This window comes from Struthio camelus, chromosome 1 (genome assembly GCF_040807025.1).
Source record: "Struthio camelus isolate bStrCam1 chromosome 1, bStrCam1.hap1, whole genome shotgun sequence".
NCBI classification, from domain to species: domain Eukaryota; kingdom Metazoa; phylum Chordata; class Aves; order Struthioniformes; family Struthionidae; genus Struthio; species Struthio camelus.
Window position 1 is genome coordinate 110,671,027 of NC_090942.1, and position 12,313 is coordinate 110,683,339.

The 12,313-nt window shown below is 36.0% G+C and overlaps 1 protein-coding gene across 12 annotated transcripts in view; it reads left to right on the top strand.

The window, feature by feature from the left end:
- Nucleotides 1-12,313, top strand: part of ROBO1 (roundabout guidance receptor 1) — a 733,077-nt gene that overhangs the window by 453,172 nt on the left and 267,592 nt on the right. For all 12 annotated transcript variants that reach the window (XM_068910680.1, XM_009667915.2, XM_068910696.1 and 9 more), the window contains one exon: nt 2,892-3,218. In XM_068910680.1, coding sequence (XP_068766781.1) covers nt 2,892-3,218 — 327 coding nt within the window. The remainder of the gene's footprint in view (nt 1-2,891; nt 3,219-12,313) is intronic.

Genomic DNA, 12,313 nt, shown 5'->3' on the forward strand with positions numbered 1-12,313 from the left:
GACAAGAAAATTACAGGATTGGTGCCCAGTATAAGTTTTGTGTTGATAATTGAAGCTGCTTCTTCTCAATAAAACATAAATGGACTTAAATAACTAGGCTAAAAGGAAAGAAATTTAAAAAAAAATAAGATGTAGATATGGAGAAAGATTATAACTCAGTTGTCAAGGCCATTATATCCCTGCAGGCAGTTGTCTCTAAATTTGCTGTTAATGCTTCTGGGTGCCAGTCAACTACTCATATAACTTTTGTCCCCTTCGGCTTCAAGCAATTTAATGAAATTTTCTAGAGAAAGGTTACTTTATAAAATGCTAGGATAAAAATCTGTTAATGGACAGTTCTGACATTTTAATTCATCCAATGTTACCCGCCAAAGAAATTTAAAAAGTATATGAGCATTCCTGAAGTTTCCTGAGAACTTCACCTTGTACACGGACTTTTTCTCCCTCAAGAATTTGGAGTCTCAGTTTTCAAGAAAGCTCACAGTTCATCATTTAAATTCTCACTTTGTACAGTACTTGAAGTTAGTGTACAGTGACTTGAATGTCAGAAAAGAAAATGAACATATAATATATCTGAAAATATTTCATTTGTTTTCATTTATATTTCTTTTTTTTTTTTTGCTTACTTATTTTAGTTAGCATAATCCATGAACATGTACTAGACCTAACACAGATGCAGACTTGGACTTTTAAAAGAATTCTTAACTATCTTTAAGCATTTTACTTGTCAAATTTTTATTTCTCCGGAATGATGCATAATAATGGTTTTTATCATTCTAATCCTTTATTTCTATGCCTTTCCTTGTGGGGTGCACTATAAATAAGTAGTAGTATTCTTATTTTGCAAACAAAATTAGATTTTTCTTCTTGTTGAGGCATTTCTTGCTTGAAAAAGAGATCCGAAATTGTTCATTCCAATTTTGAAGAAAAAGTTATTGTATGAAGGGTTTTTCACAACACTCATTTAAAGCTCAGGATGAGTAAACACAACTGCAGAGTTTGTAATGACTGAAATGTGTTCTCAGGGTGACCAGAAGTGTGGTGGAGGCTTCTGCAGCTGCTGCAAAAATACCAAAGCTGGTTAGCCCAATTTCCTTGTACTCCAAGCTCTCCTCTCCCATGATTTGGTCTGTCCCCTGCTCCTAGGAGGTGCAGCTGAGCATCTCCCCTACAGAGTCTTGTCCAGAGCTGTGTAATGATGTGTAGCTAGCAAAAGTATTTGGGAGTTTCCTGGTTTCTGTTCTACTTGCCCGTACTTTAATTTTCATGTCTCAGGTAGTTGTTGTAGGTAAAAGAGAATGTGAAATATAACTACTTGTTTGCTTTAGTTACTACGGAGTCTTGCAATGTTGTGGGTATCCAAGCAGAAATCAACAAATTAGATAGGCAAGTGATAAAATATTTCCTATTGTTTAGGAATGCAGTCCTAAATACAGTAGTACTTACATTGTCTCAGAGGACTGAAGAGTAAGCTTTGTTGCTGGCTGAGTTGTTATGTACTTAATAAACACTAACATTCATATCAAGCTATCTTGCTGTACTGCATAAAGAATACCAACGTATTTTAATGTAGTCAAGCCATACTACTGGAGATCTGGGATTGTGCAGTTAATGCTAGTTGATTAGTGTGAAGTTTAATTTGCACTGATTATCTTGAGGTGAAGGAAACGCGAAATAAACTTTACACATAAGTTCTACATTTCACAATGTTTTCAGCATATATATTGAAAACAGAACTCTCTCTGGGACCCTCTTCTCCTTGTCTCCTCCCTTTTTCTGTACCAATTTATGGGCTTCCAACCTGTAGTGAATAGATCTCATATTTCTTCATACTGCTTCACAGCTGTTCAAAAACCATATTATTAATAATAATAAAAAATTTTGGCATTTAATTTTAATAATCAGGAATTATTGACCCAAGAGACTAAGTTTCTCCATGGTAAAATTGTATTTCAAGAAAGAGAGAAATAAGGAAAATAGTAAATGGAACGATTTAAATGTTTCAAAATGATTTAAAAGCTTAAAAGCCTCAGTAGTTGCTTACGTGTAATTCAGAATTCTTGGGCACCCAGTTTGTTGCCATATTCTTCTGTGCTATGCAGCTGTCCAGGCTATCATTAGAGTTTTTCCCTGCCATCAGCAGCTTACAGTTTGAATTAGGTTAAATTTGAATGCTTTTCTAGATGAGCAGCTTGGTTGCCTGTAACTTTTCTTTTGTCCCTCGTACTTTCCTCTCAGGTTGCATCACAAATCCAGGTTGGATAAAAAATAGCAGGAGAGAGTACAAATTTTATAATGTAAGAATTTACTGTAGCTTTCCCGACACAACAGCTGTAAGAAGCACTCCAGCATTCCATGTATTTCGACCTCTTTAATACTGCTTAACAAGTCAGTAAAGGGAGTTGACAGTAGATGTGAAATAAGCATTGCATGAATTAATGGACTTGCCAAAAGGTCAGATAAAGTTAGCCATGACTTTGTACATTAGATACTTAGTAGTTTTGCCAAATATGGCATGATATCTGTAGAATTTTTTCATAATTCTGCATATGCAGAATACATGTATGTATATGGTCATGTATGTGAATAAATCAGTATAAAAACTGATGCGGTTTAGGAACATGGCGATTTAGTTCACTAGTACAGGTTACCTTTTGAGAAATGCTTTTGAATTTATTCAGTAGGGAGAACCTTGCACACAGTGACTTGGGAGAACCTTGCACGCAATGAAATACATAAAGATGTTTTGGGACTTTTTTACTTTAAAAAGATGCTAATAGCCGTTCTTATTAAAATATGGAATGTAGGATAGGTTAAGCTGTTATGTTACAAAACTTTATGGCTGTACGTGGCTACATTGTTTCTAATAAAACTGCATTTTTATATTGTAGGCTCCCGCCTTCGGCAAGAAGATTTCCCACCTCGAATCGTCGAGCACCCTTCTGACTTAATTGTTTCAAAAGGAGAGCCAGCAACTTTAAACTGTAAAGCTGAAGGAAGGCCGACCCCTACGATTGAATGGTATAAAGGGGGTGAAAGAGTAGAAACGGACAAAGATGATCCACGCTCCCACCGGATGTTGCTGCCCAGCGGATCTTTATTTTTCTTACGCATAGTGCATGGGCGGAAGAGTAGGCCAGATGAAGGGGTCTATGTCTGTGTGGCAAGGAATTACCTTGGAGAAGCTGTAAGTCATAATGCATCGCTGGAAGTTGCAAGTAAGTACAGGGCTTTTTTTCACTCTTTAGTAGCAACCTTGCCTTGATGTTATTTGAAGATTAAAAATAAAGCGTGGACTGCCTCTTATATGAGATACTGAGTTAGAAGCAGTGAATGAACTATATACATAGATTCATTACTTATCTACTAATAAGGAAGCAGTAAAGAAAATAGGAAAATAGAAGTTGTTTCTGTGCTTTCTCACATACATCTTTTATGATTCCATGCAGTTATGATTACTTTGTGTTTGTTAGATATTGTATACTTAAATTTACTGATGTTTTGTCCTCGCCAAATATCCATGCAAAAAGCAATGCATAGCAGGAGGCAGGAAAGCTAGGATTTGATCTGCCAGGGTAGATTTGGAATTGTTGCAGCATGAGTAAGTACTAGAAAAAATAATGGCGGGTGTACAAACACAAAATGGCCTTTTTTTACTCTGAAAGAAGTGGCCTACAAATTATCTGTCTAGTTGGAAGTATGTGGCCAAAGGAAGGAACAGTCAAGTATGTTGTCACGTCGCTTTGTTATGCTTATCTCTTCCTGTGTACTCTTTAAACTTTACTCATTTTAGAGGGAAAAAGTGTACATGAGAGGGTTTGGAGCATTCATAGGCTATGACTAGGTTAAGAAAAATCAGTTTTCAGTAGTTAAATATGAGAGGAATTCTTCCTATCCAAAAGTTAGGTGTCTATTTTAAGTTAATTTTATAGATTCCCTCTCTGCTCTATAGTAATTCATCTGGTGCTCTCTTGAAGAGCTCACTCAGAACTGGATGAATTGTCCTTTGAAAATACTAGTCTCTCCGCAATGACTAAACAATGCGTATTGGCAGCTAGCTCTGACTAGACTCCTAACTTTAGACAAGTAATGTTAGACACCAGTAGTGAAATTTATTTCATCTAACTTTAGAAAAAAATTTGTCCAAGGGGCTGGATTTTCATAACTCTCACGAGAGGCCAAGGAAACAGCCTGGAAAGCTGTACGTTTACTTGAGCCCTTTGCCTGGCCTTACTTACGTTTACAGAAGATCCCGAGTGCGTTCTTAATGCACATACCAGAAAGATCTCAAACATTGCATGTAGCATAGTAAATACACACCATTAAGACCAGTGGCCACATAGTTTTCTTGTTTTTTATTGATAAAAATAATCAGTGCATGACTAATTGAAAATATACTTATCCAGCAAATACATACCCTGTTTAATCCAAATTTTTTGAGGACGTTTGTTGATCAGTTAGTCATAAATGTTGTGTATACCTTGTCCTATAGATGTGATTTTGAGTGGACCTTGATGGCGAAGAGAATCTGATTTTAACCTTACTGCTGTTATTTCCTTTTAGCCCTCGTCATCCATCCTTAAAATGAGTTTTAAAGTTCTGTCCATGCTTATTTCATGTTCTTGGTTTGTGAGGTACCTCAAAGTCACCTTTGAAATGCATGTAGTGTTTCTGTATCCTCCACGGTTTTTTGTGAAAACCCAGAAACGTGAGGTGGACCACAGCTGCTGGTACAGCATTGCCAGTGTCAATTTATCTGTTAGTTTCTAAATCTGTTTGTGACCCCTGTTTTAAGTCAACTTGATGCGATTACAGTAAGAGCCTTACTGGCAGGATCTGGATGTGTATGTGAAATACTAGTATCATCAGAAGGTTTTTTGAGTGTCTCTGCCACTTGACAATAGTTTAGCAGTAAACTGCTAGTCCAGTTCAAAATTACTCTCATATTGAAGGGTAGTCTCAGGAGTTTGAAATGCAGTCAAGATTTGCAAGCTTTTTAAAAATAAACGCCTACGTTGTTGTAGGGGAAAAGAATCATTGTCTGTGTTTGGAAATGAGGTTTCTAGGTCTGTAAGTATAATATTATACAGTTTTAATTGTATCCCAGCAGATTATAGTCAAAGAATTTTAATAGAAAAGGTAATGATGTGGCAGTGCAAAAGCACCAAAATATTTTAAATAGCAGAGAAGAGATGAGGAACAAGGAAATAATTGAAGGCTAGTGGAATGAATTTACATTAAATTCAAAGTCTGTGGAACATACTATCATCTTTATAAGCTGTCGCTATGTTCCTAGTGATTTACAACAAATCAACAAACCATTTTGATTGGCTTCTCAGCCCATTCTTTTTTGAATGCCACAGTGTTGTCATATGCAATTGCTATTATAGAAATCCAATGTTCAAGTTGAATTTTTGTACATTTACCCACTAAAATTGCCTTTTATTTGATATCCACTCAGGAAATAAAAAAGATAATTTAGAGTACTCCTTCGATTATCCTTTGATGCTGTTAAGTTTAACCACAAAACCAAAATACTTTGAATTTATAATAAGCTGAACATATTCTTTTAAGTATACTGTGCATAGATTTTCCAGCTGCAAACAGGAATGAAGAAAAATTTCAGAAATGTATGAAAATGTCCAAAGTGCAAAAATATTAAAAGGTGTTTTTTGCCTTGTAAAATATGTGTGTATTTTAAGAGCTTTAGAACCAGCTTTAGATGTGATGTCTGTAACTGGGGAGTACTACAATCCTCAGTAGTTGTAGAACACAATGGGAGGAAAAAAATGTTCCTTCTGCTTCCTCTTTTTCTATTCATTGCCCTTTCTTTGGTGGAAGGGCTATGGTGTGCATGTCATCTAATCCAGTCCAGCTGCGTTTTCTTCCGTTGATGTGTATCTCTATCATGATAGTGTAGTCCTCGCTGAATAACATGGAACAAGATCAAGATCAAAATGCCATTTATTTTCAGCAAACTGAATTAGAGATACTTTTTTCTTACCCAGTATCTGCCTCTTTTATCTGTTCCAAAAAGTGGGAAGATCTCGTGTGCCCACTTTGGATACTGTGGATTTGTTATATCCTCTCCATGATGCTTTTTTTTTCTCCTCATAAATATTTTTCCAGATGTATTTCCTGCAGTTTCCATGGTTATTTCCTTGAAACCATGCCCCATCCCCCTCCCTCCCCCTTACCCAAAAAGGCAAGATGATCCTTCTGGCTGGCACAGTGGTATCTCTCTCAGATCTGCCAGAGCATTAGTTGGACACACACGGACTACATTCTGTTTAATTGTGTTACTGGGTTTGTAACTTTCCCTAATCAAATAGCTAGCCACTTGATATTTCAAGAATTAAAATCTCTCAGACACTTTAGAGACTAGTAAAACTATACTGAGCTACACAGCCTTGTGAAATGTAGCTGGATAATTTAATATTGCATGACATTTTCTGTATAATTGAGATCTGTAAGATCCTTGTAAATGGGAAGGATATAAATTTGCATAAATAAGAACCCAGCAGAAAGCTGAATTACCAGACAATTAAATAAAGAGATGCAACTCCTGCTTAATTTGGGGCATTTTTTTTTTCTTTTTGTCCAGCTGGTTTCATCTTTATTTGAAATGTTATTCCCACTGAATTTCTGAAATGGAATCTCACGACGAATCTTCAAATTTAATTTGCAGTAGAATGAAACCTCAATATGGTAGTCCAAAACCAGTGCGTGATGGGATCATCAGATAAGACTCTAATCATCCTTCACTGCCTTATAGCACTGCAAGTCTGTTTGCCTCCCTCTTCTTGACTTCCTGAACTCAACCTTTTGATCATTGGAGACCTACTTAAGTTAGCTCCGTATTTTGTTTTTGAGGAATGTAACTGGTTTCAGATTACTACCTACGAGTGACACATTCTCCGGTGGTGAAAGGTCCTAAAGAACTTGATAAAGGGCATGTCCCTGTCAAAACGAAACTGGGTAATTCTTGCTGTAAATGTCAGCTTTTACAGGTGGGAGCCGAAACCGGAACTATTCGTGCTTCTCTGAGTAAGTGCCTGAGACAGAGTTCTGGCTATCACATAAACAACTGGGAAACAAAAGTCATTTTTCACAGGGGAGAAGTAAAAGCAGTTTTGGAAAAGCAGAGGTGTTACCCATTAGCAGACTGGAAAGTGACTGCAGCTGCTTCATGTGCCTGAGTTGCTGAAGATTGTCTGATGAACAGATGCACCTGATCAAGATCAAATTCAGTTACTGCCATGTCATAGATTGCTTCACCATTTAAATTTTCTTCTTATATTTTCCCACAAGTACTCTTTTGAGGAAAGTGATATCTCTTGATCTTGCAGGTATCTGTTATGTAGCATTATGTAGAATTTATTAGTAATCAAGAGTGGCAAGAATAGTTACAGGCTTGTATTCATCATTCTTTCTCCACTCAAAGGATTTTGAGGATCTAAAGAAAAATCAAGTGAAAATGAAATTGGTCATGTGTACTGGTCACTGACTTCGTGAATCTTTATTTCAGATTCTGTTTCTCTGAGAGGATAGCTTTCAGTTTTGCTATGAAAGTTCTAGGGTAACTTTTGTAAGAACAGCTTTATTTTCCATTGATGTGTGGATTGCTTTTCAAGAGGCTTGGTTTTGCAAAATATTTGTGAAGTAAGTACATATGTACGTTACCTCTATCCTCAAATAACAGGATACTTAAGATCTTGCACTAAGCAAGCTGTTGGGTATAAAAGTTTACTGATACATTTGTTTCTAATTTACAATGAACAGTACTCCAAGTACTTTCTACCTGAGTTCCCATGTGAGTCCCGGTTTTTGCTAGTATGCAGACTTACTATGCAGTGACATTGGAAAACTTTCATAGCATGGGATTAACAGCTCCATCTCTTCAGTGGTTCTACAGCATTAATATCCTTCTCACAATGAGAAGGCATATTTCTTTGGATGTTTTTTTCAAAGAGTCATGATATGTTCTGAATGTACTGCGTTATGTTAAATTAGTGAACATGCCCTCCTGAATGCCATTGTGTACCATCGTTGCTTAAACCAAGCTGAAATTAATGAATAAATTGCAGATTTTCTTTCCTGAGCTGTTACCTTTCACTGATGGTTAGTGCTTGTTCGTTTTTTATTTTACAATGAAGGCCACTCTCGCTTTTAGGAGAATCTTGTTAAGCTCTTTTGTTCTTTTTTACAGTGCTGCTGTGCTGTAGTGTAGTATGTAACATATCGTTCTGTAGGACAGTGATTCATCAAATTGAACCTTCAAAAATGTTTATCTAATCTTTCATCCTAAATTAAAAAGCAAATATTTGTCACTGCTGTATCACTGCTAACTTCTCAAAGCATGCTGCTGAAATTTTCATCTTCCTTTCAAATGAAAGGCAGACATTTAAATAGAAAGGTTTAGTTGTTTGCTTGCTTTCCTCCTGAAGTTTCAAAGGAAAAAATACATTTAAAAAAAAATGGTGAAGCTATACCCACAAGTAATGGTATTAACAGAAGTTGCTTGAGTCAATAAATGTTTCATAGTAGTGTTGATGGTAATGCTTATTAAAACATTTATCAATGGTAGGTTTACCTTGAAACTAACTTTTAATATGCAGCTGTAACAACAATTGAAAGCCTGGCTTACTAAAAATGACCGCTGAAGCATGTTTTGAAAAACAATGTAACATCGTTTAGGAGAAATTTCTCTGCAACTATGCTATCAAAGTTGCTTGTAACTATGCTACTTTTTGTAATGTAGTTATATGTATATTGGGAAAGTAAAAGCAGTTATTCTAGCTACTTTGTAGAAGTTTAGGTGTATCAGTTTCCCCTGCCATTATAGACAGGTGAAGAACATTGAGAGTTTGAATGTCAAGGTAGCCCTTTAAGGCACCTGCCTAATTCTTAAAAATAGAGCCTTGTTTTTTCTCTGGAGTTATACTGCTTCCTTTACAAACCTCCTGACAACTGCAGAACCAAAGGCATTTATTAGCACCACTAGGAGCTCCTGCTTAAATGTCACTGCTGTGAAACCCAGTTGGCCAAATAAGACCCAAGGATGAATGAAAAAAAATGTGGAGAAATGAGAAAATAAATTATTTGAAACTTAATGCCATATTGTGAGACACTAGTGTGTGTGTATTTGTGTCTGTTTCTTTCTCTGTCTGTCTCTGTACTGTGTAGTACAGTAGATGCACAGATAAGATGCAATGATATTGCATCCCTCAAAGTTTGAGAATTGAACCTCATTCTTTGCTATGTTAAAAATTTCTGGAAGGGAAGAGGTTTTAAAGAGCTGCTGTCCTCGGTCTTGCATGCGTATTTTACTCTACCTTAAATAAAAAAAAAAAACCCAAAAATTGGATTTTAATATTTCTATTTTATTATCAAAGAAAAATGGTGTTGTCACATATTCAGGTCTAATGAAAATAGTAGATGATTACAAACCTCCCATATTTACAAAATGCTTACCCAGCTGTATTTACTTTTGCTTGTAAAATGTAGGTGAAAGACAAGAAACTTTTTTGTCTGATTCAACCTCTCTAACAAAATAATGGTCTTATGTTCCTATTTTATGGTTTTAATGTGTACAGCTCCTTTAAATTTCTAATGTGAAACAAAAAAAGAAAGGCAGTAAGGAAATGTGTATGCACAGAAATCTGATAATACGGCAAAGGGAAATGCTTAATTATTATGGCTATTATGGTACTTAGATGTAATCATATTATTATTACAATGATAATCCTAGTTCAGGGTTAGAAAAATTGACCTTCCATGAGCCTTCATGGCTGTAATGTAACATGGTTTAAAAATAAAATAGTGACACATTTAAAGTGTTTGTTTGAACTCATAGCATGGTGCAAATGGAAAAAATATTTCAGCAAATTCCAAATGAGAACAAGAATTGCTAGGGTGATTTCCTTTAATGGATGGACAGTAAAGTTTTTAACCACTTTTAAGTGGATGAGTCCTGGCATGAGAAGGCAATGTATTGAAACTCTGTGGTTCAGGTTGTCTGTGAATAGAACTGATTCTCATGCAAGCAATCCACATATGGCCTATGTCAAGTTTCAGAGAAGGTGTCTGAATCAATTTAAGATGATTTTATTAGATTAAATCAAGATATGAAACTGATGTTTCCTGGTAAATTATACCCTTACCTATTTTATTTTTTCCTCTCAAGCCATGTAATAACGAATTTTTAAAGAGATGTATTTATGACCAGATAATTTGTCACGATTCTTTTGTGTAGCTTAGTCTTCATTGTAAAATAATCTTCAGTATGTATTAGATTCATTGTTATAGTTTTAAAAATGCATTATCAAAAGCTTTTAATATGATTTAAAAGGAATAAAAATAGCATACAGTCAATGCAGATGCCACCTTATCATGAAAAACACTTCAAGTTCCTTTGAATCTCAAGGAATAGAGATAACCATCCCTGTGGAGAGGATGGTTTCATCAGCATTGCCATTAATTAATGTTGATAAAATGAAATATCCCCTGTTGTTCTGCAATTCTTTTGGCAGATGAAGAAAAGGTTGCTACAGAATCTTAAAGATCAGCGATGACGTATCTGTAGTTCATTTTCCTATGTTATGCAGAATATGAGCTGTTCAATTAGCTGGAAAATTCATTCTTATTCTCCATTAATTTTAGACAAGATAGGATCTCTCTGAGTAAATATTAGCATGAACAGCTGCAAGTGGTACAACACTGTCAAAATTCAGACCATTTACTTTTTGTAAATGTTTTATGTTTTAAATGATCCCTAATGTGCAGCCACTGCCATTTTGAACAGAGTCAAACAGAAAAATGGGTTATTCCCTTTTCAGTTGCAGGACAATGACGAAAATGTTTTGGAAACATTTTGGAATTTCCATGATTTGAGACACCCATGGCCTCAGAAAATTATGCCTCATTTTTAACCAAGCCATCAATTCTTTTCCTCCTTGAACAGAGGAACTGAATATATTGCCGGCAATAAGCAAAGCTTTTGTCCTGCTAGACAGTATCATTTTAGTGTTAGATGAACCTTAGAAAAACAGCACTGCTTATTTGCTGCTATAGTTGACTTCTATATAAGTGACTTGGCTTAACATTGATGCATATGGGTAATACTGGTATACTTTCTGCGCTTCCAACAGCTACCTAGAGTACTGTATTTTCACATTTCTTAATAACAATTTTTTTTTAAGAGTTTTGTTCTTAGAAGTTATGCTAAAGTGATTTTAATGACTTGCTTCCTTTGCATGCTGTTTTACAATTCATAGCTTGCCAAATTGAGGAAGAAAAAAGCTGAAACTTGTGTGGACTACATTTCAGCATTTCTTATGGTATTTGCTGCTATCTTTAGAATGATCTATGCAAAGTCTTTTCTCTCATCCTGAAGAGGATAGGGCCTCCCTTTAACTTGATGAAGGAATGTTGCTGTCAGATCCATGATCTGTACCGCAGACTCACTAGAATAGTTACAAACTGAGTTTTAGCTTATGGTCATTTTGTCTCTGCTGCATCCTCTTGCAGCTAGCCAAAAGATACTTCCTCTGGTGCATATTACAGCTTCTATTTAGTGCATGATAAACGTAGGAGAAGAAATTGTATTTTGTTATAAATATGTGACTAAATAGTGACTAAAGCTACAATTCTTTTAGGAATGTTAAAAAAAAATTTAAAATTATAATTGCGTTCTAGTGAGGAAAGAAATAATTTCTGTGGATGAAGTGCACATAAATTAAGACTCCTTCTGGCTTTAAAGGTGTTGCCTCCATGAAGATTGTTCGAGGTCAATTCCATTCCATAGGATCTGAAGCAAACAGTCCCACAGTGAAGGTAGCTTAGATTTAGCTAGTCCCTTGGGGACTTCTCTGGAGGAATATGTACTCCTGCCAAGCCAAGCACCAGTCACTTTTTGTTTCTTCTTCCACCGTAGATTCTAGAGTTGATTTGTGAACTTTTTTCAATAGCACTGAACAAGCCACAGGCAAAACCCAGTGTAGTGTTCTTGGGAGGAGAGTCTCCCCCAGTCTGATAGGTTTCAGAGTGCTCTGCCACAGGCTCCTCCCCAGAGTTATCTGGGCCCTGCTAGGGAGAGCTGCCCTACGCCAGTGCTGTGCTCGTTGCTTTGCAGTCAAATATAGTGAAAGCCCGTGCACGGCAAACATTTATGAGGCAAAGCCTTGCATAGAAGTTGAGTGGATGATTTTTGTTTCAAATGTGCAGTTCAGTATAGGTTTAAGATATCCCGAGAGGTTTGGAGTGTTTTTGACCTTTTTGTTTTCACATTTTGTTTAGAGACTAGGTTTCTTCA